Source organism: Macaca mulatta, chromosome 1 (assembly GCF_049350105.2).
Source record: "Macaca mulatta isolate MMU2019108-1 chromosome 1, T2T-MMU8v2.0, whole genome shotgun sequence".
NCBI lineage: Eukaryota > Metazoa > Chordata > Mammalia > Primates > Cercopithecidae > Macaca > Macaca mulatta.
Window position 1 is genome coordinate 110,498,580 of NC_133406.1, and position 27,632 is coordinate 110,526,211.

Genomic DNA, 27,632 nt, shown 5'->3' on the forward strand with positions numbered 1-27,632 from the left:
TAGGAACAAAAGAAGGACAGGTTTGGATTGCTGGACACGTCCCAGAGTTGGAGAGACCCCCCCCCCATTCCACTGGCACCCCCTCCCATCAACCCCCCAGCTCCCTAGACAAGGAACTCAATGTCTTCCAGCCGGTGAGAAAGGAGCTAACGGGAGCCCTGGTCTAGAGAGAAGGGGGAGGGAAGGGGTGGGGAGTTGCAGGGGGGTGCAAAATTAGTCTCAAAGGATCTTTATTTCTGAGCTAGTGAAGCAGATGTAATCAAGGGGAGAGCAAAATAATCATAATGGGAGGAATGGGGGAGGGGAAGTGGGGCTGGAATGGGGGGACTGGGCCAGGACAGGGCTGAGAATTGGGGGGCAGAGAACAGTGAGTGGGGAGAGTCTCTTGCCTTTTCTCACCCCTCTAAAGTCTCCCTACTTTAAGATGGGGAAAGAAGGACCCAGTCTATAGACTCTGACCTTAGCCCTCAGAATCCCTCATTCAGAGCTGAGGGATCGCCAGGCCAGAAGGTGGCTGGGAAGGCACCAGGGAGAGAAGAGAGCCTCCCGCCCCCAGTTGAGGGAGGTGGTGAGGAGAGGGGAGACTGAAAGCAGTGGGGGAGGGTGAGAGAGGGGAGCCAGCAGAGACTCAAGTGGCCTCCAGGTCTGTGGGACAAAAGTTGGAGGGAGATTTGTGTATGAGAGAGGAGGGGAGGGGGCTGTGGGGAAGGGGGGGCTTTGACAATGAACTTGAGACAAACTTCATTAGCATGCAGGCCTGCTGTCTGTCACGTCGAGCTCAGACCGAGTTCCCATGCAGACCAGGAAGAGTGGGAGGGAGAAAAAGGGAGGGGCTGAGGGTGGGGGTTAGAGAGAGAAAAGAGACCCGACCATTGTACCATTCTGGGCCCCAGCTTCCACCAAATATCGGGACCCCAGCCCTGGAAACCAACCCCCAAATTCCTCTCCCTCCTCTAAGAAAAAGATAATTTATCTCCCACTTTGACTCTGTGGTCCCGCCCCTTCTCTTCTCTTGTCTAGACTTCCAAGTGCTGGCCTTCATCTCCCTGCAAGATGCGCCCCCCTCCAGCTCCCAGCCTTCATCTTCCGACTGTCACTGTCTCCTTCACAAGTAAGATCTGGATTTGTGATTAGTTAAGCTGACCACGAAAGGAGTTGAGGGGAGGCCTGGGAAGGGGAGCCTGAAATGCCCTGAGCCTTCAAATGGCAAACTGTGTCACCTTGCCATGACTCCTCATCAGCTCCTCGCCTTACCCTCCACACACCACTTAATCATTCTCTCAAGTTCCAAAGCGAATTAAAACTCGGAGACTAGGGACCAAGTCTTTCTGTCACACCCTTTCTCTTGCTTCCCTTGGGGATGAGGGTAGCCTGGAGGAACAATAGCTTCCCTTAGCCCCTTCTTCCTGCCTCAGGTTAGAAAAGGCAGTAGGGGAGGTGGCAAGCAGAGTGGAGGTGACAAAGACCCCTGCCCACACAGGCATTGGAAGGAAGAAGGAGGGGTTTCGTCAGAGTGGGCTGTTATTTTGGTGGTGGTGGTGGTAGTGTCTCCAGAGAGGGGCAGCACCCCCTTTTTGCTGCCTTTCCAGGGAGAGCAGCAAGAGAAAGAAAGAGAGAGGCAAGCGAAATTCCTGAATGGATAGACAGATGCTACGTCATCGGAGCTGCATCCTCCACTCCACAAGAGGCTAGGAGCTGGGGGGAGAGAGGCAGTCCAGCCGCAGGGGCCACCCGAACAGTCTCTCCTCCTCACAGAAGCCTGGTAAGTGCCCATTCGGGTCCAGGGAGGATCCCAGCCCCCTCAGACATCTAGGCTGGGTGTGGGAAGAGATCCCCTAAAATCAGTCAGGACGCCCTAACCTTCCTACTTTACCTACTGGCTAATGGAGGCTGGTGCAAAATCATCACAGAAAGAAAAGGCTGATAAAAGATTTAGGGGGTCCCCAAAATGGATGAGGTGTGTGTATAGAGGTGGAGCTGGCAGCAGGGCTCTCACCTCCAGCCTCCTGGGCACCTATCGCTGAGCCCAAGGCAGTGGCTCTGCCCACCCGCCCCAGAGTGGCTCCTGGTTCCCCTCCTTCCCCCAGCCCATGCCGGCTGGAGACAGCTCACTAAGTTTGTCAATGGGATTGTAGGGGGGCTTTAGGGTCACGGTGCTACTGATCCTATTAATCTGCCCCTCCCTTCTCTCCACCAGACATGGCCAACATCTTAATGCTTGCACCAGAGGAGAGGCAGGAAGGAAACTGTAGTGGAGATAGGAAGGAAGGGGAAAAATGGTTCTGTATTTGGACTCCTGACCTTGTTTCCTCGATCTGGCTCTTATTCCTTTCTGACCTAGAGACTTCAGCTTTTAGGAGAGGACAAAGTCTGAGGGACTTGGGCATGGGGGGAAAGGAGCCAGATGTCCCCCCATGAAAGAAAGGTGGAGACCATAATTGGGAACAATCCAAAAACATTTTATAGGATTTAGATTAATTTAATCCCCCTTTCCCCCCCTTTTTCTATGGTATGAGCTGGCAGGTGGGAAAGGGGCTAAGTGGAACCTAAAGGCAAGTGAGGTGTCGGAGAAAATGCTTAGGTTCTAGAAGGGGAGAGAACCCTACCCCAACCCTCTTCACACCCATCTAATGGAGGGGTTGTGTGTGTGTATGTGTGTGTGTGTGTGTGTGTGTGTGTGTGTGTGTTTCCTATGGAAGGCCAGGAGATATAGAAAGAAGGCACTTTTCCTGCCCCTAGTCCCCCACCCACACTGTGCTTTCTGGGAGACAAGATTGGGGCCATTGTGGGGTAGTGGAGGCTGGAGCGGAGCAGACTATTCTTGGAACCCCAGAGGCCAGATTGCTGGGAGAGGCTAAGGCTGCCAGCCATCATACGTACACACACATGTTCCATGCCTGCTGGGCTGTGTTCTTCATCACCATGTTCCCCTAGGCATTGTGTATGCTTTGTTGGGGGGTGGCAGGGCAGAGATCAGTGATGAGGGGGATAACTGCCCCAGGGACCCCAGAACTCTCATTGATTAGGGTGGAGGGAAGAGCCATCCTTATGTCTGTTTTCTAGCGTGTCAGCAAATTGGTGTGGGGTGGGGGTAGCCCCTTCTTTAGTATGAAGATAATTTCAGACTGAGACATCCCTTTATGAAATGGATGGGCTGGCAGAGCTGAGGCTGGGAGTCAAGTGAGTATTTGTGAGTGTTAGAAGTGGGGAGGGGGCATTCAAAGCACCCCTCCTAGAAATCAGGCTTGGATGTAAGGCTTGTCCTTGCTCCCCAGCCCCCCTTTTTTCTGATTTCCTACATTTAGGTAGGTTATCTTCCTGACTTAAAAAAAATTAGTTGTGGAATTGAGTTTGAGATGGAAGAAGTCACCAGCATACCCAACCCACACACAAACACACACACATATATGTGTAAAAACACTCATCACAGTATTTTAGGAGCTAGGTCACCTGCAGTATACATGCCTCTCCCCCAAATCATAATTTAACCTGATAGCCAAATTCTGGAAAGATAAAACTATAAAGTACTGAGACTGGGTTCCTATCCAACACTAATGAAAAATAAATGCTTTGTCTTCACACCTTTTGTGTGTATGAAAAAGAGAGGGAGAAAATTGATCACTACAGGATCCTGAGAGATATACATGGATAGGTGATAGGTAGATAAGTCGCAACAGAGATGAGTGGAGAAAGCTAGAGAGATAACATGATTGAGAATATCGTAAATGTGTATAACATTTTACAGTTTACACTGCGTTAGATCTAGACAGACAAAAATATATCTCTAACCCTAGTTCCTTCATTCTATCCTAAGCATGCTCTCCCATAGACCCCAGGCAGCAGGAATCTGCAAGGAGATAATGTCCACTGGGCAGGAGATTACTTCCTTAGATTTAAGTCCAAGATCTCCACAGGCTGTTTGAAAAGGGCCAAACTCCTGGGCCCAAAGGTTTTGGATGGAGATGGGAGAGGTTGTGAGGATAAGGCTGGGTTAGAGTTGCCCAGGCAAGATGGAGCTGACAGGCCCAGGCCGGAGGCCCTGCCTGCATGTCTAGGCTTTTCTCATTATCCCCCTGTGCAGCCTCAAGCCTGGCGATTGAAGAGGGGAACATAGACTTTGCAGGTCCTGAAGATGCAGGACTAGGAGAAAAGGAGTGGCTGAGAGAGTGATAGGAAGGTTGGGGGTTGTCAGGGAAGGAAGGCTGGACTTCTCAAAGGACTTTAACCTTTGCATTCTCCTCCTTGACAGGAGCTGGATATCCAAGAAGCAGCAGCCTCATTTGTTTTCTGGTGTCATCGTAGGTGGCCACTTATGGCTTTTGGGGTATTTATTTTCTTATTTATTGTTTCTGATGGTGGAGTGGGTGGGGGAGGAAAAGGAAAACTGGCCCTGTGTCACCTATGTTTTCTCCTGTTCTCTGTACCCCTCTACCCCACTCCCTGTCTCTTCCAGCTTTCAGCCCCTAATTTTGGTCTACTCCAATTGTAGAAAGACCTACATAGTCAATGATAGGTCACCCTGCTTCCAGTCCTGTGACAAAGAGGAAAGGCATTGGGGATACAGGGAACTCTTTCCCCTTCTCCCGTAGGCTCTTGAGGGCAGAGTTGGAGGCCAATTGACCTTGGGGGAGATGATTGGTTGGAGAAGGGAACAGAGATACTTGTACCTGGGTAACAGAGGTGAGAAAGAAGAGGAGTGTGGGTTATGGTGAATGGGGACCCAAGGAGCTTAAATAACTGTGAGTGGGTATGTATGCCAGGATATACAGCTGCAAGCATTGGGAGGTGGTACTGCTGGGAATATCTGTGGATTTATTGTTGCATTGGTCTGAGTTGATAAGTTTGAGTATGTGTGCGTGTGTGCGCGGGCGCGCATGTATGTGTATGTGTGTGCGTGTGTGCGCGCGCGTGCATGTGTGTGCGTGTGCATGTGTGTATGTGTACATGTGTGTGTGCACGCGCGTGCGTGTGATGCGTAGCACCCTTGCACACTCACGCTTATGCCCCTTAAGGAGGCCATTTGCCGATGGTTGAGGGTCTTGCAGAAAGGACTCCTGGATGGTCTGGATGAACCAACCAACCCTCTACCATCTCTGCCACCTTGTTCTCACCCCCCCCCGGACACATAAGGTTCTCAGGCAAGTGAGCAATGTGTGGGCTCAAGAATAGAACTGGGAGTAGGCAAGGAAGGCAATGCTTACACAGGCCCAAGGAATTCTCAAGCTGGCCCCTCAATAGGAGGAAAATACCACTCTCGTGGGGAAGAAGTGTGACATCCTTAGGGACGATATCCTCCAGATTATTTCTCCATACCTCCTACCTTTTCTGCCCACATGAATAGATATTATATATATATATATATATATATTTCACACAGCCTCAGTATTTTTTACTGCTAATTCTTGTTTTTGTCACTATCCCATAGACAATGCAGATTTCTATAGCAAAAAAATGTATGATATTGTTCATAATGATGCACTTATGAGACAAATAAATATCTGAATCCACCCTCTCCCAAATGCAGCTTTCATCTGTGTCTTCAAGGCAAATTAACCTGGTAACCGAAACAAAGAAAAAATATACGCTTTTTATTTAATTACCTGACTATTTCAAGAAAGTGCTTGACTGCCAAAATGTATTCTGGAACCTGAATTATAAAGATCCATCCAAGAGCTGCATCCAGAGAGCGTAATTCTGGCCATGTTTTTCTCTACTTGGGCCTCTTCAGGCACACAGACAATAGGTGGGCATCAGGGCTATAAGGGATGGGGGTGGGGATGGGCACTGGCAAAAAATGCGGGCTCCTAGGCTAATCAAGACACTTACAGTCTCACATCAGCACCAGGGCATCGATGTGCTCTCCCCACAGCCCCCTAGAAATTCCCTGGAAGACTCAGGGTGGGGTCTGCAGTCCACCGCTCTACAGAACACTTCAGCTGACTGCGGTCTGCTGGAATCAGAGGACTCTACTCCAACTGAGACCTTCTCAGGGATGCTGAAGCTGGTGGGCCAAGCCCAAAGGGCACCTAATGCACCCATTTTACTCCAGCTGTTATACTGTTATAGGCCTGCTGTATCTAATTAGTAGAAGGGTCTCCTCTGGTCAAAGGAGCTATCAAATAGTCACGAACACACAACACAATAGACATAACTCTCCCCTCCCCCCCCCACAGATCCCACAGAACACAACTTACCAAGACCCTCACTCGCCGTCCGTAATGCCCTCAATCTATCTGATGGCAAATGCAGACTTGCAGACACACTCACGGTACACAGATCTCTATTAATTGATCAATTACTAGGCACCCACTATGCTTTAGGCATAGTGTTAGTTACCATAGACAAGAATGTGTGTGAAATTGCCCCTTCTCTGGAGAGGCTGTCTCATTTGCCACCATCCAGGTAGTTTCTTTTTTGAAACTGGAACAATGGTATACAAACCAATCCCAGTTAACATGATGGTGGGGAGCTTTCTGCTTCTTTCATGACTGATAGCTCTTTCTCCATTGGAATAAAGACAGATGCCCTACTCACCTTTATCCTTGAGCAGGGGTGGTGGGAGACTGGGTTGTCAACCACACCCAGACAAAACCAAACAAAAAATTACTTCATCAGCAACCTTGACAGAAGTGGGGATTTTATGTGGGTAGTGCCAGGACAATTTAGACTAATCTCCATTTTCCTTTGTTGGGGGTCTCTCCTCCTTGTATTTGGACACTCTGTTTAGGCTGAACTACCTATGTAGAACCCAAAGCCTCATTAAGAGGCAGAGGGATCTTGCTCTTTATCAAGCTATTTGGAGAAACTTAGATATATTTTCAGAAGACATCTAAACATACCCATTTCCATCTTGACCTTGGTTTTTTAGGAAGTCCAGCTGGGTCTGAATTTGACCAATAGAGGTGGAGAGGGGGAGCCTCTGATGACAAAACAAAAACAAAAACAAAACAAAAAAACCTTTCTGTTATCTCCCCACTCCAATAAAAATAAAAATACAGCAGTGGCTGAAAGAGAAAGGAGGTTCATGCTGATTCCAGTTGCCTCTTGCGGCACTGTTTGGTCAGCCCAGGCCAGGATAAGGGGTTGTGCTGATAAGCCTGGGCCCCACAGAGGGCAGAGGACTTGGTTGGAAATTAGTAACAGAGGAGAAAGGGGAGAGTTTTAGCTATAGCAGAACAGCTCACTCTTCCTCAATGGCCCCAGCCTCCCAGGTGCTGGTGAGGGGAGGGTAGATAGGGAGGAAGGTTTGCTTAAGGTGCTTTTAAGGGATCTCGTGGGAGGGCAAATGGGGAGATATTTGTAGGGGGAGTTGGTAGTATGTTTGGAGAAGCATAGGCCCTAGCTAGAATTGCTGGAATGTCTGGAGGGTATTGGGGATCCTAGAAATGGGTATGGCGTGGTTTCATGAGAAATCTTTGAGGGGATTTATAGTCACGGAGGGGAATGGCTGGAAAGCCTATAGATTTTCCTGGCCAGATGGGGTATGCATTTAGGGAATGCCTTTAGCAGCATACCAGGAGGTAGGTCTATCTGTGAGAATATTTGAGAGGGGTTCTGGGTTTTTTCATAACTCTACTGCAGAGACAGGGACCCCAATGCTGTGCTCCCCGAGTGCTTCATTCTAATCTGTAACAGCACCTGGGAGGGGGCAGGAGGAAAGAAAACAGGGAGTGGACACTATCTCTGTCTCTTTCCTTCTCTCCTCATCATTGGCTGGTGTGTTCCCTGTACTGGAGGGTGAAAAAATTGACATTGTGGAAGCATCTAGAAAGCCTTTCCCTTGGGTAAGGGCCTTGAGACCCTATGGCAACTGACAGAAGGAAAAAGCTATGCCAAGCCCAGCCCTGCGAGCACCCTGAGACCTGGGAAATTAGATTGTTTTCTTCTGCCCCATATTATCATCCTGGTAGGGAAACACCCGGCTCCCAGGCTTTATCTTATTCCAAACTGCCTCCCACCGAGCAGTCATGTTGCCAACATCAGTGGAAGCGATTATTCATTCTCCAATCTTTGGGGGACGCACCAAATTAAACCCACTGCCCACAGGCTTGCATCTAACCAAGAACAGCTTTCAGGCTTGGCTTTGTCCTGGGCTGTGCAGACAGGCAGATAAAACAATCCGATGGGGACTGATGACAAAACTGGTCATCCCCTGGTGCATGCCCCTGGTGGCCTAGTGTTCAGAGACCAATGGTTATAGGAGCTGGCCCAGGTTAATCTGGCTGACAGGCTCCAGGTATCTGAGTCATAGTTTTTTTTTAGTAAGGCAGTGGAGAGTAGAGTGGGTAGAAGGGTGGCTTGGGACCAGGAATTCGAGCTGCTCCCTGGCAGACCTCAGGTAGGGGCCCACAGCTCGTTCTTACAGCTCTACTGGGCAGCGGGATTTGGATCCTGCCTGCCGCCTAGAATATACCTCTCAAGGTTGAGACCAGGCATTATTCAGCCCTGATTCCCAGCGCAGAGAGGCTGAGCCAGGAATGTCGCGCTGTGCCAGATAAGGAGCCAGGTCGGCAAAGTCTCAGACGGGCGATCCTCCTCCCATAACCCCAGCTCTCCAGACACACCTGGAGTTGGACCTTGGGCTAGAGGTCGGAGTCTCACCATGCTGGGGAAGGGTAAGAAGGCGCTAACAAGGGCCTCTATGGCTGGATGAAAATCTGTGGGTCTTGCCCTGGCTGATGCCAGCTGGAATCCTCACCCCAACCTTCCCTACCTGGAACTTTGGTGCTGCGAACACATTCAAGAGATATTCCAGTTTCTGCAAGGCAGAAAAGGGGGCTCAGCACCGCTCAACACCCGCATCTCCCTGTAGGAATCCTAAACTTCAGAATCTTTCCCTCATTGTTTTGGGTTGAAAACCAGCAAGACAGGTTCCTGCCCATTCTAAAAGGTTAAGATCACAGTCTGCTAAGGATCAGAACCCAAGAAGCACAAAGAATATTCTGATGGCAGGAGGCAGGTAGGAGTAGAGTCTGCAGTCATCTGGTTTTTTCTGAGGGGGTTTCACCCGGCTTCTTTTCTATCTTTGTGCCCTGGTGTTGGTGCAGCATACCTAGGGCCAAAATGGAAAATGTAGAACCTACAAAATGAGTGAGGTTGGAGATCAAAACCACAAATGGCAATGGATTGGAGGTGGCAGGCGGGTCTCGGGGTGAGTGAGGCAGCAGGAGGCTGAGAATCAGCACAGAGACGTAGTAGTCCCCCCATCCCCATTCTCCGGGGGGGAAGGGCGCCCCAATTGCGCTCCCCGGCCGGCCGGGGAAGGGGGAGGGGCGGGGCCGGTGGGGAACGAGCCGGTGACGTCAGACGCGGTAGAGCCAATCAGAGGATGGCCTGGGGAGGGAGTGTGAAAGGATGAATGAAAAGTCCGGAGCCGGAGCGCGCCCGGGCCAGAGCCGCGGCAGAGGCAGAGGAGGGAGCGAGGAGGTGAGACTCGCTCCACCCTGCTCGCCTAGGCTCAGCGGAGGCTAAGAGCACGGCGGGCTCCTCTGTCCGGCGTCCGCTGAGCCCCGACATCTGGGACTCAGGGCCCTGGCGCTCCAGGGGCGGGAACTGGCAGGGAGGACCGCGCGGGAGAGCACGGATGGGCACCCTGGGCTCGATGTAAGTGGCCTGGCCAGCATGGGGCACGAGGTGGGCGAGCGCCTCGGAATCCGGCGTGCCTGCGCGTCCGCCACGAGGGGCCGGCCGAGCCCCCACCCTCTTCGGGGCTGCGGTTTCCCTTTCCTGATCGCACCCCCTACCCACCCCTAGGGCACCGCTCGCCTCGAACCCCCGGCCATTTTCACAACCCTGGGTGATCTCTGGTCCTCTTTGCACAAAGCCATTTCTCCGGGGCTCTGCAGGGCCTGGGACTCTGGTCACCTGCCCGGTCGCCCTCTGCTTTCCTCTCCTCCGCCCTTCTCGTGGGTACTCTCCCGGATCTCTTCCCGGGTGGGGTCTCTGCCGTTTCCTTCTCTCCTCGAGAGACTCGCTTGGGAGTCTCTGGGTCGCCCCCACCCTCCCCCCACAGCCTTTCCCCTCTCTTTGGGTCGCCGGGATTCCCCTGCTTCCTGTTAGGGCATCTCCGGGGTTTTTACCTCCTGGGTTTGGCTGCCCATTTCCCCTTTTAGTCGGCCTCTTGGATCCAGCTCTTTCCCCGACACGGGCTCCGCTTCGCTTCCACCGCCCTTCTGAGTTGGCGACGTGGCCGGGCCGGAGCCGCGGCTCCCCATTTCCATCCCGCGCCAGGCTCGGGCTCCGCCGAAGGCAGGGCTCTGGCTGTCGGATGCGCCCTCGATCTTCCGGAGGAGGGCAGTGGAGAAACGGCGAGCCTGGGGAGGCCTCTGCCTGGGTCCCTGCGGTCTTCCCGGGTGGCACGAAAAGCCCGCGCGTCCCTTCCACCTGGGACCAGCGGAACTCTTGCTCCTGGCCCGAATGAGAGAGCGGGAAATGGGGTACCAGAAGCTTTTTGGGTCTGGGTCGGGGTCAACTCCTGGACTTCGACGCCACCGGTCATTGTGTCCTTTCCACGCCTTTTTCGGTCTCTGTCGTGTCTGTATCCCGGTGTCTGAGGTTTTTGTTGTTGTTTTGTCTCGGACTTCATTTCACTCTTCACTCTCCCCTCCAACTCCACTCGTGTCCCTTCCCTCCTACTCCCGCTGGCGGGCGACCGGGAAGCTAAGGAGGTGCTGGCGGCGGCGGCGGCCGGGAGGCTGCGTGGAAGAGGCGGCGACAGCAGCCAGGAGGCGGGGTTGGTTGTTATCTTTGGTTATCTAGCTGTATGAGTGGTGTGGAGTCTTCATAAAGCTAGATAACCGAAAGTAAAAATAACCCCATACACTGCGCAGAGGGGCCCGGAGGAGGGGGAGGCTTGAGCGAGGGGCTAGAACCGCGAGGACTGACCAGCACCAGAGGACACAAGAGGAGGACAGAGACTTCACTGGTTCGGGCGACATTTCACCCCCCAGCACCCCAGTCGGCACAGGTAGGAGTCACAGTCCCATTTCACTTTAGCCAGGTGCCATGTTTTTCCCCCAGCAGAGTTGGAGGGGAGCAAGGAAGCCTCATTGTGGTGCCCTCTGGTGGTCCCCGCTCAGGATGGGGCCTTTTCTGGCAGTCTGGGTCACTGATTGGGAAACTGATCCAAGGGAGCAATCAGTTGAAATCTAGCTGCAGAGTTATTTCAGCTTTTTCCCAGTCTGGGTTCTGAGGCAGTGGAGTGCAGAGCAATCTCGGTTCCATTCGCATTCGCCTTCCTCCTTCCGCCCCAGGACCTGAGGCCTTTGAAAGATCCTTATGCTGCTCTGTCATTACTGACCAGAGGGGCTGAGTTGGGGCTTTTTAGGACACCTAACCTTTCCACCCCATCTTCACTCTTGGAAATCATCTCCAAGAACAAATGGCCTCGAGAAGCTCTGAGGATCTCAAACACAAAGGAATGTGTAGCTTAGTATCTATGCTGCCCAGAGAAAGCAAAGAATTAGATTAATCAGGGACTTTTCTAAAAGAATCTATTTATCTGGCTTGACCTAAATATTCTAAGCGAAAGAGTGGTTAGGTGCAGTTGAAAGGAGTATAGTCTAGAGTCACTTTGTGGAATAGAAGTCAACGTAGCCAAAGCTAGAAGTAGCCCCCTCTGCATTTACTGCAGCTCCGCATCCCATACGCCTGCACCTGACTTTCCAGGACACGGGGCAGGAAGGAGTAATAAGGGGGTGGAAGAACTGGACAAAATGACCTTGACTGACTCCAGTTTCCTGTGTAAATTTAACATTTCCTCCCAGGACCTGATTTTATAGCTAGAAGATAATGATTCAATTATATATTATGTGGGAGAAATATCAGAGAATCCAAACTCAAAAAAATTGTGCTTCAGGGAGCCTAGAATACATATGTCTTCTTCCTTTAGCGATTTAGAGGAAGGCGAGATTAGTAGCTTCTTACTTTCTCAGCCATTTGGATTTGGGTTTTCTGGGGGAGGGGCAGGTGGAGACTGGATTAGGGAGAAAGGGAGCAGGTTTTAGGCGAGGACTAATCATTCCTAACACTACTTCCTGGGCACTAGGCCTGCATCCCTTTCTTTGCTCTTTCAACATTGTGAGATAGTTGTTATTAACCCCATTTTACCAATGAGAAACCATGGACTCAAATGAGTTGCTAATGTTACTCAGTGGTTTCCAACCCAGTGCCCCAACGCTTTTTCTTACTTTCTTTTTTTTTTTTTTTTTTTTTTTTGAGATGGAGTTTCACTCTGTCACCACGCTGGAGTGCAGTGATGTGATCTCAGCTCACTGCAACCTCCCCCTCCTGGGTTCAAACAATTCTCCTACCTCAGCCTCCCCAGTAGCTGTGACTACAGGCACGCACCACCATGCCCAGCTAATTTGTATGTATTTTTTTTTAGTAGAGACGGAGTTTCACCATGTTGGCCAGTATGATCTTGATCTCTTGATCTGCCCGCCTTGGCCTCCCAAAATGCTGGGTTTACAGGCGTGAGCCACTGTGCCTGGCCTAACCCAACCCAGTGCTTTTTCTACTGCACTTGCCTGTGGGAACAACTGGAGAGAGATTGGGCAGGGAGGGTAAGACGGGGTTGAGCTAAGATTGGAGGACATGGGGCACAGGAGGGGGAAGGCGCACCAAGAGAAAAGCCCTGCCTGTGAGCAGGGGCTGGGAGCTGGGATGAGAGAAGCAGCACCAAGAAAGATAGGATTCCTTTAAAAACAAACAAACAACAACAACAAAAACCTTTCATGTAGCTTGTTGGAAATGTGAATTTGGGATCCACTGAGGCTCATTCACATGAGACTTAGAACCTGTATCAGTAACCACGATGGGTTTACATCATTATTGTTGTCTCCTGAGGTAGCGCATTTGAGCTACCTCAGGATATCCAAAGGAGAATAGAGGGAACTGGGGGGCTGAGAACTGATGCCCTACAAAACCAGCACCTCAGTGGAAAGGAGGAATAGAGCCCAGGAGGGATGTGGGGGTGAGGGTTTGTGTCTGCCTTATGTGAACATATGGTGTGTGCGTGTGGGTGTGTGGGTGGGGTTGTCAGGAGAGTGATGGGTGACTGTGTTTGTGAGCTGTGTGTGTCTGCTTTATGAGGGTGAGAAACTGAGTGGTGTGTGACCTGGTGTGAGGTCGGATGTGTGTGCTTCCATGGTGGGTGGGAAGCTCGGTCGTGACATTAGGGACACCTGGAGGAACAGACACTCTTGGATTTGGAAGGAGGTTACCAAATGCAGACATCACAGTGACACTGCTGAGTTCTCCCCACCCGCTCTGTACCAGATCGCATCTCCTCCAACTGAACCCCACAGGGGAACTGTGGGACGGGAGTGCAGGGAAGCCATGTTAAAAGGGGCTCAGAAAGCCCTAACCAGAGTTACCAGTTAGGAAATTTCCTCTCTTGTATAATCACACCTCTGCCTGTGTCTAAGAATTTTCAGTTCTATTCTTTAGATACTGCTACATTACTATTTTTACTGGAAACCAAATTCTAAGCTGACTTCTTTATTCATTTCTCTCCTCAGTCCCTCATTTTAATACCCTCCTATTGAATTCTAGGTCCAGGAAGCCAAAGGCAATTTTCTCTCAAATATTTGACCCAAGTGTTGCATTATCAGCCACACCCTCACTCTGGGACAAATTCTCCTCCCATCCAATTCCAGGCATGGAAAGTGTTTTGTTGATAAGTTCTTACAGTCACAGGAATCATCCTAGTCAGCAAACCGTGGGAGAGACAGAAATAGAAACAGCAAATCTGACCAAACCAAGGTTCATGTTTGGATGTTTTCATTTATCAAGCATGCAAATCTCTGAGCCTCAATTCTGATATTTGTATAATGAGAATAAGAAACCCTTAGGATTATTGTGTGCAGAAAATGAAGAATTCTATATAAAAGATCGTATACTGTTATGACACTCATGGCTAAAGGGTAATTCTTAGATTGCAGAAAGATTAAAGGCTACAGTTTGGAAAGACTGATAGCATATGATTGGTTTCAGAATGTAAAAAGGGAAGCTCTCGGGCGTGTTCCTGACTGAGGATCTCATAACATTTAACTTGAGGAACTTCCTCCTTTTCCAGCTTTGGGAGTCAAGGTGAGACTCCCGGGGACCTAGGTAGGAAGTATCTGAAGACTTGGGAGAGGAAGCACAGCCCTTGGGAAGTCTGATAAAGGGAAGAGGTTGCAGTCCACGTGGCAGAATGGCCATTGTTTTCTTTCTCCTTAATGGATATTAAGACTTATTGGTAAGAGCACTTAGGATGGGTAAACTGACTTACATAGATAAATACAGCATGTGTAAATGATAATTTCAAGTTTATGCCATTAAGCTCCTGGATTCTAAGTAACTAAAAACACAGTTTGTTAAATTAAAGGACAAGTTAGGTAGTGGCTATAATTAACAAATCCTATAGACCTGCCTATCAGCATGCAGACTTGTCTTCATAATTGAGTGGCTTTAAGAAGGGATGTCTTCTCTGCCTTCGCCTCACAAACCAACATCCCCCCAGTCCCCAATGCGATTCCTGAGGTTGGTAACCCACCAGAGACACACAGGCCCCTATGTCTGAAAGTCCTTCTTGAGGTCTGCATGTTCAAGGTTTGAAAGTTGGAATCTGGTTATTTATTTTTTCACCTTCCTTCAAATCACTGGAGGGAAGGAGCAGACAAAACTATAAAAGCATTCTTGGGGCTTTGAGGAGAATGAGGAGCAGAGTTATGGAAGGAAGGGTGGGTGGGTGCGTATTTAGATAGGATAAGGAGAAAAGGGGAACCCCCTCCTTGCCACCCAGGCTCTCCCAGGGCCGAAGTGACACCCCCTCCTCCTCCTGCCCTAATCCCCCCATTAAGGCAGCTCTGAGTTTGTTATGACAGCGGCTGAAGGCTGCTGAATTGCTGTTTGCTGTGTCTGCTAATTGGGCTGAAGGGTTGGAGTCTGGACACTGAAAGGGACCATTGTTGCTGTTTACCTTCCACAGCCGCCTCCCTGGGGACCCTCTGGGTAAAGGGGAGCAGCAGCACCCCCTTAGGGTCATTGCACCCATTTCCTGCACAAGGGACTGCAGTAGGGAGACAGTTTGTCTCATTGCCTTAGGGTGGGTTTGAGTTTCTACAGCACAGAGGAGACAAGCCAACACCTGAGCCAGTCTCATCTCCAGGCCAGGCCTAGGGGCCATCCAGGAGCTCCCAGGAGAGAGGAGTTACATGCTTGTCGTTCTCCTCCCTATTCATTCCCTTCTTCTTTAAGGATCTTTGCTTTGCCTCTTCCTCCAGCTAATCAGACTTCATCCCTGCACCTTTTCTGACCTGCTTTCTTCTAGATCAGTGATTCTCAACTTGGTTATGCACTGAATCACCTGGGGAGCTTTTTTAAAAATGTTGATGTTTGGGCCCAGCCCTAGACCCATGAAATCAGAGTATGAGGAAATGATGCCTAGGCATCATTATTATTTAATGTGCACCTGAAGTTATGAACCGCTGATGCAGACTCACCTCTCCACCTGGGAAACACACACACACACGTATGCATGTACCCACATGCCTGTGTAGGTGGAACAGACTGTGCACACACAAACACGCCCCGGCCTTTCCCCGCCTTTCCTCCCAAACTCCTGATATCTATAATACTATCAGACAGGTTGTATATCTTTTTAATTATTATTTCTAAATTCCTTGTAGGAGCCTTAGAATTTAGAACGGAATTTAGAGATCTGTACTTTATCTCCCACCTCAATCTGAGCTCTTCCCCAAGGGAAGGGACTATGATTCCACCTCCCTGTGGATGCCCAAATAGGATCTAGAGGAAGAACACGCTAACTTATCAGAGATTCGATGACTTTTGTGCTTTTCCTTCCTCAAAGTAATATTGACGATTTGGAGGTCTTCAGAGAGGAGAAACTTTCTTCAGGTATCATCTTTCTTTCCCTTTTCTTACTGTTTCCAAATGTTTTTGCTTCTTCTCTTCCCTTTAGCTTCTCACCTGGGGCGGGTGGGTGCTCCAACACCCGCCCACCCTCCTTCCTCCTTGTGTACGACAGAGCCACATCCAGCACCACGGACAGCTCCCGGGCGGTGAGTGAGATGGCTGTGCTGACCCCCTTTGAGAGGGTTAGGAGGGACCCTCCTGTCTGTACAGTCAGCTATCAAAGACTCTAAATTTTTGAATCTGTGGGATTTGTTTGCAGTCAGCCGTGGAGTCTCAGGGAGAGGCAAAGGCTGAGGGAAGTTGGCATTCTGTCTCTGGGCAATTGGGTTTGTCTTCATGTTTGGAAGTCTGAATGAGAAGGGCTGCTCCAGTAGTAGGAAGAATGAAAGTTATATTTCAAGAATGATTTAACCTAGGTCATGTAAGATACGGAGGGCATAGATCTGGTAGAGCTGAAATGAGCCTTAGATATCATCATTCCTATATTCCTCATTTCACAGATCCCATGGGAGTAGAAGAGGTGTGATCAGGTTGCCCAGCTGGTTAGCAGAAATGCCAAGATCCAGGCTCCTGAATTTCAGCCTGGCCCTTTTTATCTGTCTGATACCTCCTTTAGGAGTCTTTCTGCCTCGGTTGGGTGGAGCGGGGCTGTTGCTGGTTGGGGGAGTTTGCAGGTTGCCCCTGTTCCACAGGATGCATGACTGGGCATGTGAGGTGTTCAAGAAAGCCAGGAAAAGGTGGAACAGACTGCTACCTCTGTCTGAAGTGGTTTGGAGGGAAGGCCTCAGGGACAGGGCATACCTAGCAGTAGCTGGCAAGCCCATGGGAGAAAAGGCAAGGGGGCAACCATCTGCCAGGACACAGAGGCCAGTGGATGGCCACAAGTAGTCTCCAGAGGCCAGTGGGAGTCACGCAAACTGGAACGGGGCCTGGGAAAGGCCCTTCTGTGTGCCCAGGCCTGCTCCCCCAACACCGTGAGCCTACAAACAAAGGGACCATTCTCTCTAGGATTTGATGCTGCCATCTCCGGCTGGCAGTGCCAGGTGGTGGGGGCATCGGGGGTGTCAATCCATTATCCCCCCCAACTCCTAGGTCCTCTGGGGCTGGATGTTGGGGAGGTGGGTGTTCCATGCTATGTTGCCATGGCAACCTCCCCCCCACTCCCAAAGTACAAAGAGAGACAGTTTTCACCCCCACCCCCAGAAAGAACCTGGGTCTGGCTGGGAATCTTCCCCTGAGAATCCTCCTTTCTGATGCACAAGCCATGGCATGCATAAGCGTCACCCTCTTTTCAGCACTGGAAGCTGAGGGTTCTGCCATCGCCAGGCCACATAGGCAAGGAAGCTGGTGCATGCAGTGTCTCTGGGCAAGGTAATGCAAGTGAGCACCAGCCCCTTATACTTAACCCCCTCTCTTCCCAAGCTCGCCTGCCCCTCACCTACCACAGCCAAGGACATCCCAGGACTTCTCAGCTGAAGCGATGGGGCTTTGACCTTCTACTCTTTCCCAGAAGTGAGGGACACCCGGCTACCTCCAGCAAACCTCCAGGCTGTGGGAACAGAGAAGAGGAGGGGGCCATTCCTGCCACCCTCCATCTGCACCCTCCGCCATTACTCATTAGGCATTCTGCCCCCTCCTTCCGCTCGTTAAGCCTGATTTGCATGCATTTGCATAATACAGTTCATTTGCATTCCAGGAGGCTCATGGTAGAAGCCAGGAAAAAAGGGGAGGGGGGCTGGAGAAGAGAAAAAAAGGGAGAGATTTTGTTTTCATCAAAGTGTTGGGGGAGGGACTAGGGGGAGGTGGCAGGAAGAGGACAGAAATAAAAACTTACACTACTTTCTTTCTTTCTGCCCTCCCTCCCTGAGCTGGACTCAAATGCCAAAGAGAGATGCCAAGGGGCCAGCTTTTCTGTCCTTTTTTGTCTTGCTTCCTCCGGCCTTGGCTACCCAGCCTGGCCCCCCACCTTGTTGGGCTGAGGCTTCGGAAAGAAAGAGGCAGGGGTAGGAGGCAAAGCTGTGGGAACGGAAGCGGAGGGTGAGGGAGGCCGCCATCTTAGGTAACTGGCGCCTGTAAGATGGCTGCCTGACCAGGTGTGCACTGAAAGCCTGCTCTGGTTAGTGGACATGGAAGAGACTGAGGCCCTAAGAAGGACTTCCTGGCTGACCAGAAATACTGTTGAATCTTCCTGCTAATGGAATTGGGAAGAGAGGATGGAGAGAGAAGGAAGGAGGGAAAGACCAGGAATGGCGGCCCCCAGAAAAGATGTAAGGTTGAGCACAGGAGCAGGGGTGGTAGAGAGGCCTCAGCACGTGGCTTAGTTCCCAGAGGACTTAGAGGACTGTGAGTAATAAGAAAAGTACTGGAGGAATCAGAATGGGGAATATCAGCAGGAGGAGTGAGAGGGTAGGATGTGGCCAGGCAGTATCATTTGCCAGTTTGAGGGTCTCTCTGGGGCCTGTGAAAGGTGACTGTGTACTTGAGGAAATGCTCCACCTTCTCTCCTCAGCCCAGCACTCTGGTTTCCATCTTTATAACTCTGGTAAAACTGCACCCTTTCAGAGGCCACTCATAGCCTCCTCAACAAAGACCTCTGGCCCTTCCCAAGCCCAGTCCTCCTTGACCTATGGAAAATTTTATGCTATTTTCTCAGTCTTTTCCTTTGACCTTCGGTTATTCTGTTATATCCGTGATCATCTGTTCTTGGTTCCATTCATTCAGTCCTCCAGATGGACCAGTTCCTTAACTAGAAGTGGTCCCCAGGTTCTGCTGGTAACACTTTGTTTTCTCTTCCTTCTCACTCTTCTCACCACTTTTATCACTTCAGCCATCACTTGAAGTTATAAATTCTCCCTCCTTTCTTTTTTTTCTTTTTTTCTCTCTTTCTTTCTTTCTTTTTTTTCTTTTGGAGGCAGAGTCTTGCTCTGTCACCCAGGCTGGAGTGCAATGGTGCAATCTCAGCTCACTGCAACCTCTGCCTCCCAGGTGCAGGCGATTCTTCTGCCTCAGCCTCCTGAGTAGCTGGAATTACAGGCACTTGCCACCACACCAGGCTAATTTTTGTATTTTTAGTAGAGACAGGGTTTCACCATGTTGGCCAGGCTGGTCTTGAACTCCTACCTCAGGTGATCCACCCTCTCTGGCCTCCCAGGGTGCCAGGATTATAGGTGTGAGCCACTGCACCCAGCCTCTCTCCCTCGTTTCTTTAGTCTTGACCTGTTGGTTTTTTTTGTTTTTTTTTTTTTTTTGAGATGGAGTCTCGCTCTGTCACCTAGGCTGGAATGCAGTGGCGCAATCTCGGCTCACTGCAGCCCTCCTGGGTTCAAGCGATTCTCCTGCCTCAACCTCCTGAGTAGCTGGGACTACAGGTGTGTGCCACCATTCCCAGCTAATTTTTTGTATTTTTAGTAGAGACGGGGTTTCACAGTGTTAGCCAGGATCATCTCAATCACTTGACCTTGTGATCCACCCACCTCGGCCTCCCAAAGTGCTGGGATTACAGGGGTGAGCCACCGCGCCCAGCCTAGTCTTGACCTCTTTTAAAGTCTGGATTGACACCCCCAACTGCCAACTACCACCTGTGGTCCTGCCATTTGTCCCCAGTTCAAGGATTAGAACCGTATATCTAGGCCGGGCGCGGTGGCTCAAGCCTGTAATCCCAGCACTTTGGGAGGCCGAGGCGGGTGGATCACGAAGTCAGGAGATCGAGACCATCCTGGCTAACATGGTGAAACCCCGTCTCTACCAAAAATACAAAAAACTAGCCGGGCGTGGTGGCGGGCGCCTGTAGTCCCAGCTACTCGGAGGCTGAGGCAGGAGAATGGCGTAAACCCGGGAGGCGAAGCTTGCAGTGAGCCGAGATCGCGCCACTGCACTCCAGCCTGGGTGACACAGCGAGACTCCGTCTCAAAAAAAAAAATAAAAAATAAAAAAAAAAAAGAACCGTATATCTGCTTGGCCAAGCCTGGATCACATGCCTAGGCTCTAGCTGCAAGGAGGGCCCAGAGACTACCTGTGTTTTTAGTTTCTGTAGTGGCATAGAAGTACCACTTCCCACCAAAACCCGGGAGGTGGGCCATTCCCCAGGCAGTTTGGATGCTCCCTCCACATTGTGCTTCTGCTGCCCTACCTCTGTCGGTGGCCTCATTAAAATCCTAGGCCCCCAGGTTCAACTCCTGAACATTTTCCTGGACTTGTCCCCACATCCAAATCAGCCACATCAAAGCCCATCACTTCTTCCTGTGTAGCACCTCTCTCATCCATACCCTTCCCTCTGGTACCCCTGCCTCCATGTCAGGGCATTCATTCAGGAGGCACTGAGGGTCTCCTTTGTGAGAGGAGCTAAGCTCAAGGGGAGCATGGAATACAACGCTGCTCTGAGGAACTGGCAGTCTACTGGGTGAGGCAGACACACGAATGATTAGGAGACAGTCTGGAAAGCATTGTCCTGCAGACCTGTGGGGAGCGCAGGAAGGCTTCCTGGAGGATGCCAAGGAATAAGCGATACGAGATAAAACAGGCATTTGGCAGTCTACTGAATCTGGGGAGGTGAATGGTGGACAGTCCACAGCATTCAAGAAGGCAGAGAGGTAAGGAAGAGCAGGGTATGTTTGGACACTAGCATGACCATCGCGGGGAGTCTGCTGGGAGGAGAAGGGAAACAGAGGTAGGAGTTCCTCTGTAAAGCGCCTTATGTGCTATACCAGGGAGGCTGGGGCAGTTAGCTGATAGCCTCAGAGGTGCCAGGTGTAGGGCGTGGCTGGAGAGCAACACATAACCACTCCTAGGAGGGATGGGGACTCCTGCATCTGGTTGTCCACTGAGCCCAGCCAGACACTTAACTGACTCTCAGCTAGTTCCAAACAAATGAAGGACATATGAAAGACCTGGAAGCCACTTGAGGAAGGGATGTCTCTACGACCCGCCTTCAGAATCCCTCCTTCCCCCTGCACATGGCGGGGCAGCAAGCTTATGGAAGCTTTCTGGGGAGAGATGTGGAGAAGAGGAGGTTGGTGTCCCTCAGCACAGTGAGCACCCTGAGGTCAGGGCAGGGGATGGGCTGCTGGGGTTTGGGGGACAGGGATACTGGCTCTGACTTTGTGGCACAACAAGCTGGTCTCTGAGCTCTCTTACAAGAAAGAAAGAAAGGAAGGGAGGGAGGGAGAGAGGGTGGGCGCAGTGGCCCAAGCCTGTAATCTCAGCACTTTGGGAGGCCAAGACATGTGGATCGCCTGAGGTCAGGAGTTCGAGACCAGCCTGGCCAACACGGTGAAACCTTGTCTCTACTAAAAATACAAAAATTAGCTGGGCATGGTGGCCCATGCCTGTAATCCCAGCTATTTGGGAGGCTGAGGCAGGAGAATCATTTGAACCTGGGAGGCAGAGGTTGCAGTGAGCTGAAATCGCACCACTGCACTCCAGTCTGGGCAGCAGAGCAAGACTCTGTCTCAAAAAAAAAAAGGTTCAGTGGTCAGGGCTGTGTGGCTCAGGGGGCTGCAGCAAAGCAGCAGAGAAGGAGCTCAGTCCTGGAACCGTCCTGAGGGAGGGAGTTAGGGGTAAGGTAGTAGCCAGGGCCAAGGCTCCGAGGGAATTCTTCCTCAAGAAAGGGGATGAGAGGCCGGAGAGGCAGATGGGAAGATGGTGAGGCTGCTGCTGGCCGCTGGGCGGAATGTAAGTGGGAGTGCCCACCACCACCCATCCCCCAGGCCCAGCTTGTGCACAAAGACTTCTCTGTGAGTGGCCATGGAAGTGGCCCTGTCAGGTGAGGGGGCTTAACTCCCAGGGAGTGGAGTGGAATGGGGCTGGAGGAAGGGAGGGCTGAGAGGTGGCCTCAGGCTTTAACCAGGTCTGGGCAGGAAGGAGAGAGAAGCTGAGACCAGGCCGGGGTCTCACAGTGAGGCCGTCCATGGTCTGGTCCAGCTGTCCCCAGGATGGGCTCCTCTCCATCATCCAACCAAGGCCCCAGGGCCCCAGCACCAAGGCGCTGACCTGCCCCTGCCTTCTCCCCATGTCTTCCCAGTTATAACTCCTGATCCTGCCAGGCCTCTCCAGCCTTCCTTCCCCTCCTTATACATGCTGTCTCCTGACGCTCTTGGGACTGGCCCTGCTTGGGACTGACCCTGCTTGAGCATCTCTCATCTTCCCAGCATGGGGTCTCCCTCCAGCTCCTGCACAGTGCTCCCGCTTCTGGGAGGGCTGTGTTGAGAGGATGGAAAGACAAGATGGACCATAGCTAAAAAGGAGTCCCAAAGCTACCCTAGTCTCCACACCCACTCTTGCCTTCCCTGGGAGAGGCTCCTCTCCTGGCCTGGCCTCAGTGTCACTTACTGCTAATCAGCAATGTGTAGAGACCTTTCTCCCATCCCCCCACCTCCAAGACCTTGTTGGGCACACTGGATTTTACTGGGTTTTTTTTTTTTTTTTTTTTTTTTGGAGATGGAATCTTGCTCTGTCACCCAGGCTGGAGTGCAGTGGCACGATCTCAGCTCACTGCAACCTCCACCTCCCAGGTTCAAGCGATTCTCCTGCCTCAGCCTCCGGAGTAGCTGGGATTACAGGTGCCTGCTACCACACCCGGCTAATTTTTGTAGTTTTAGTAGAGACAGGGTTTCTCCATGTTGACTAGGCTGGTCTCGAACTCCTAACCTCAAGTGATCTGCCCACTTTGACCTCCCAAAGTGCTGGGATTACAGGTGTGAGCCACTGTGCCCGGCCTGCACTGGCCCTTCTAGTGAATGTTTGGGTTCAGGGTGCATGAAGCAGCAGAATGCTGGTGGACACCACCTCAGCTTGCAGGCTGCTCTGGGTTTGATAGTCAGTGGGGCTCTGTCCACAGGAAGGACAGCAAAAGAAGGAGCTTTTGGTTTTTGACTCTGAAATTGGACAGGCTGGTCAGGATACAAATTCTGGCTTCCCCCACTTACCAGCTGGGTGACCTTAGGCAAGTCCCTTCATGTCTTTGGACCCTAACTGCCTTCCTTGGTTATCCTGAAGATCAAACAGGATGATGGGAATGAGTGTTTTCTTTTTTTTTTTTTTTTTTTTTGAGACGGAGTCTCGCTCTGCCACCCAGGCTGGAGTGCAGTGGCCGGATCTCAGCTCACTGCAAGCTCCGCCTCCCGGGTTCACGCCATTCTCCTGCCTCAGCCTCCCGAGTAGCTGGGACTACAGGCGCCCGCCACTTCGCCCGGCTAGTTTTTTGTATTTTTTAGTAGAGACGGGGTTTCACCATGTTAGCCAGGATGGTCTCGATCTCCTGACCTCGTGATCCACCCGTCTCGGCCTCCCAAAGTGCTGGGATTACAGGCTTGAGCCACCGCGCCCGGCCAAGAGAATGAGTGTTTTCTAAGGCTGTGTGCAGATGTTTAGTGTTAAATGCTAAGTGCAGAGGGACGCAGTTATGGGGCCATTGAGATAGGTGGGGGCAATCAAGGAACGGGGGTTGTGAGGGCCATGGATCATCGGGTGCAGTCCATCACGGAGGCCTGACTGAGAAATGTGGCTGGGCTCCGTGGCTGGGGCTTTCGTGGTCTGAAGGAGGTGAGCATCTTGCTGAGGCTGTTTCGAGAGGGACCCGTTGTTAACAATTAGGTGGTGAACTCCATGATGGCAGCTTCTTTTATCCACTGGCCAGGTGCGAATGCTGCCCAACATACCAGGAGGAGGGGACAGGTAGGGTGCAGCTCAGCCACATTGCCCCTAACCTGCCCTGCTCCCTCCCTGCAGCCCTCATCTCCTCGTCCTCCAGGCAGCACAAGCCATTGTGGAATCTCCACCGGGTGTACAGAACGGTGCCTGTGCATCCTGCTGCCCAGGACCTCTCAAGTCGATGTGATGGCTCCTCAGCATCATCAGGAGTGAGCATAATTCAGACCTATTTAGATCCATCAGCCTATGGGCCAGGGGGACCTTCAGCAGGACAGTCTTTTGTCTCCAAGCAGTCATTCCTTGTTATACAAGCAAGAGTCAGGAGGAGGAATGGTTTTGGCATCATCCCCCACAGACAGCAATGGGGCCTTTAGGCCTGGAGGGAAGGACCAGGCTGAGGCTGGCATATGGAGGTTGAGCCCTGGGCACGGGGCATCAGCTTCACCCGGCTGGGGATGCCTTCTGCTGGGTTTGTCCATCTGGCACCAGCTGGCTTCCCAGCACCGCCCCCACAACCAACCAGACTCCTTCTTCTGCTGTTGCCATGACAATTGGCTGCCATATTGTACCTCAGAGCACTAGCTCCTATCTGGATTTTCCTGTGGGGTTCCTAGAGGGTGGGAGATGGGTCTCCAGGGATTTATCCCTTTCTTCTGATACCCATCCAATAAAAATTCATAATAACATGATTTTTTAAAATAGTCTAAGTGGAGGATTACTATGTGTCAGGCTCTGTGCCAGACACTACATGTTATTTAATGTGGCTAAGAAAGAATTAATGAGATAGAATTCAAGAGGTTCCCATCCAGTTTCCTGCTACTACGACAGACTTTTTCTCTCTCCAACCAGGAAATTCCATGATCTTGCTTATTCCTGTCTTGGGAAGTCCTTCTCCATGTCTAACCAAGATCTATACGGCTATAGCACCAACTCTTTGGTTCTTGGCTTGGCATGGCTGAGTTGAGAGGTAAGGAAGGAATGCCACCTAGCTTTAGTGACTTCATAAAGGTTCCTGGGCCGAGTGTGGTGGCTCATGCCTGTAATCCCAGCACTTTGAGAGGCCGAGGTGGGCGGATCACGAGGTCAGGAGATCGAGACCATCCTGGCTAACACGGTGAAACCCCATCTCTACTAAAAATACAAAAAATTAGCCGGGCATGGTGGCGGGCGCCTGTAGTCCCAGCTACTCGGAGGCTGAGGCAGGAGAATGGTGTGAACCCGGGAGACGGAGCTTGCAGTGAGCCGAGATCGCGCCACTGCACTCCAGCCTGGGTGACAAAGCGAGACGCTGTCTCAAAAAAAAAAAAAAAAGGGTTCCTGGACTCCAGCTATTAGAATTGGGAAACTGAGACTTGCCTAGCTTGGTGAGAGGTCTGAGTGCCCCTTAAAGTCTTGGGAGCCCCCACCCAAACCTTCTGTTTACAGAAGAGGAGTAAATGCCACATAATGCTTTGAAATTCCCCCTCTGTGCCCCCATCAGCACCCCAGAAAGAGTCAGGAGCTGGAGACCATGGAATAGCAATAGTCTCCCAGGCCCTCTGGGCTCCCCCTTTGGAAGCCAGTCTCCCAGCTCCTGCCTTGCGGGGAACGTTCCAACAGGGCCTCAGATCCTGGGATAGTGAGAGTTCCCTCCTTCTGGACCCCAACTGGAAGGCAGAGAATGGCCACTTTGACCTCGAGGGGCATCTATAAGGGGCACTAAGCAGAGGCTAGCTTTGCTGAGGGAATCCTGAATGAGGAGCAGGTGGAGAGAAAAAGGAGGCCATTCTCAACTGAGGAAGGGTGGGCTGGGAGGGAGGGGCTGGGGATAATTTATGATATCATTGTTCCCCCACCCCACTTACTTCCCAGCTACTGTACCGTTGCTAGGAGAGCTTGGCTCTGTCTGGGGCTGGGAGGGTGTAACAGGCGGGAGGCTGTTCCATCTGCACTCCTCCTTCCCCACCCAGGGGAGGGCACTGCATGGAGCTGCATCCACCACCCCTTCCCAGGCCCTGACAGACACCAGTCTCTTCTGTCGTTCCCCCAAATCTAGCCACTCAAGGAATAGCAGGACTCCCAGGCGGGCTAAGGATCCAGAGCAAGGAATGGGCAAGGGAGTATGGAAGGAGAGACACTGGCAGACTTAGAGGGGCACTCAGGAACAGCTGGCCCACCTTGAGACCTGGGAGCCAGCCCGGGCCAGGAAGAGGGCCAGAGGGAGTCAGGGAAACAGTCCTGGCAGAGCCCAGGTTTGGAGAAGACAGAGTCCTTACATTTGAGGGGTTCCTGATGCGATGGGCAAGGCGGACCTCTCATCCCCACTCCTCCACACTGTCAAGATCCAGGTTGGAGAGCTGGCAAAGGTAGGGGAAGGAGGAGCTGGGGCAGGGAGGAGGGAGGTGAGCTGGGAGAGGCTGAGGAGAGTCTAGGAAGAAGAAAGGCCGCACTGGTCTAAGTGGAGCTGGGCCATGCCTGGCCATGGCTGAGATCCCCTCCTCTTTCTGAAATTCTCTTCTCAGATCTTAAGGCTCTTGGAGAAGTCAAGGGAGGTGAACTTTGGGGGTTTCCAAAGCTGCTGGCTCCCAACCCTGGATGGGGCAGGAAAGGAAGGCTGTGCCCACAGCTGTGCCTGACACCTGATTCCTGCGCAGCCCCTACTGGGTTTATTTGCCTTTCCTGGACATAGCTTCCTTACCCCAGAAAGGAAGGAGCTGACCCTGATTTGTGCCCATTTGGTTGTGCAAGCCCCTCCGTAGCCATTATCTCAGCTAATCTTCCCAACAGCCCTGAAAACCAGGTGATACTGTCCCCACTTTATGAAGGACGAATCAAAGCCTCAGGAAGGCTAAGACACTTTCCCAGAGTCACAGGACTGGTAAGTTGGGCTGGGCTTCAAGTGGGGCTTCGTAGACCCCAAAGCATATGTCCCCTTCCCCCGCTGTGCTGACTTCTGAAACACAAATGGAGGGACTGAGAGAAGAGAGGACCAGATAGGTGGAATTCTTGGCATGTTCTCCAGTGTAGGCGTAAAGTCTGAGAGATGATAAACATCTTGCAGGTTGAAGACAGGATTGGGGAAGAGGCCATGGGAGCTGTGGAAGTGACCAAAAGTCTACTGGGCTGGTCCTTAGCCCAAGTGCAGCCTGCTCCCTGCCTTCCTGAAAAAAGTCCCCTGGGCTCCCTGCCTAATCTCTCCTGTTCTTGGGATCTGAGTTTCCGCCTTAGGCATTTCCCTCATCCCCCCATTGCCTTGGATAGAGCATCTGGAAGAGGTGCCTAGACTCAAGCCACTGTCATGGCGGATCCCTTTGTGATGACCCCTTCCCTAGCTCCTCACCTTGGCTGATGGACGTGAGCTCCTTCCAAGACCGCTGGAAGTTTGTCCTCTGCCTCCTCCTAAAGTCTCCATCCAAAGAGTAGTTTTTGGCCGGGCATGGTGGCTCACGCCTGTAATTCCAACACTTTGGGAGGCCGAGGCGGGTGGATCACTTGAGGTCAGGAGTTCGAGACCAGCCTGGCCAGCACGGCAAAACCCCGTCTCTAATTTAGCCGGGTATGGTGGCATGCGCCTGTAATCCCAGCTACTCAGAGGGTGAGGTATAAGAATTGCTTGAACCTGGGAGGCAGAGGCTGCAGTGAGCCAAGATCATGCCACTGCACTCCAGCCTGGGTGACAGAATGAGACTCCATCTCAAAAAAAAAAAAGTATTTTTCTTTACGCTTGACAATTTTCTTTTCAGACCAAAAAGAAGAATGTACTTCATCCAGTTGGACTGGATTCCCTCTGAGAAGCCTTCCCAATTGACTAAAAGATGAGGCTAGGCTCTAGCAAGTTGAAGTGGAGAACCAGCTCCTTCAAGAAGCTTTCAGCAGAATGGAAGTGGGGAGGACCCAGATTCCAGCCCAGGCAGCCCGTTGTACCTTGAGCCATCTGGGATAAGACTTTGACTCCCATATCCACAACCTGTCCATCCTGGCCCTTCCCAGTTTATCCTGTGTCATTTGAACTGGGATTCCCACATCCTCTGAGATGGAAGTCCCATCTCAAGTCTTCAATAAAGACTCTTGAATATTGAATCACA

At 51.5% G+C, this 27,632-nt stretch overlaps 1 protein-coding gene and 1 non-coding gene across 3 annotated transcripts; both read left to right on the plus strand.

Moving 5' to 3' along the window:
• Nucleotides 1–874: 874 nt before the first annotated feature.
• On the plus strand, nucleotides 875–27,632 carry MIR9-1HG (MIR9-1 host gene). Of its 2 annotated transcripts, XM_077944831.1 has the most exons (8): nucleotides 875–1,111; nucleotides 1,590–1,762; nucleotides 4,250–4,324; nucleotides 14,078–14,091; nucleotides 15,968–16,067; nucleotides 23,647–23,777; nucleotides 24,418–24,535; nucleotides 27,291–27,632. In XM_077944831.1, exons 1-7 carry the CDS (start codon nucleotides 1,054–1,056, stop codon nucleotides 24,530–24,532), a joined length of 666 nt encoding a protein of 221 aa, XP_077800957.1. In that variant the 5' UTR covers nucleotides 875–1,053; the 3' UTR covers nucleotides 24,533–24,535; nucleotides 27,291–27,632. The 2 variants fall into 2 exon arrangements, 1 of the variants encoding a protein (XP_077800957.1); XR_013397653.1 differs by lacking the exons at nucleotides 875–1,111; nucleotides 1,590–1,762; nucleotides 4,250–4,324; nucleotides 14,078–14,091 and adding exons at nucleotides 9,365–10,732; nucleotides 10,830–10,966.
• On the plus strand, nucleotides 10,729–10,817 carry MIR9-1 (microRNA mir-9-1). The gene has a single exon (NR_032366.1). It is a non-coding gene; the product is annotated as a microRNA mir-9-1 (primary transcript).

Excerpts from the sequence above, each read along its gene's own strand:
- MIR9-1HG (XM_077944831.1), top strand. The coding sequence starts at position 1,054 with ATGCGCCCCCCTCCAGCTCCCAGCCTTCATCTTCCGACTGTCACTGTC. Across the intron at positions 1,112-1,589 it reads TGTCACTGTCTCCTTCACAA|GGAGAGCAGCAAGAGAAAGA; the intron begins GTAAGATCTGGA and ends CTGCCTTTCCAG. Across the intron at positions 23,778-24,417 it reads GCTCCTCAGCATCATCAGGA|GAAATTCCATGATCTTGCTT; the intron begins GTGAGCATAATT and ends CTCTCCAACCAG.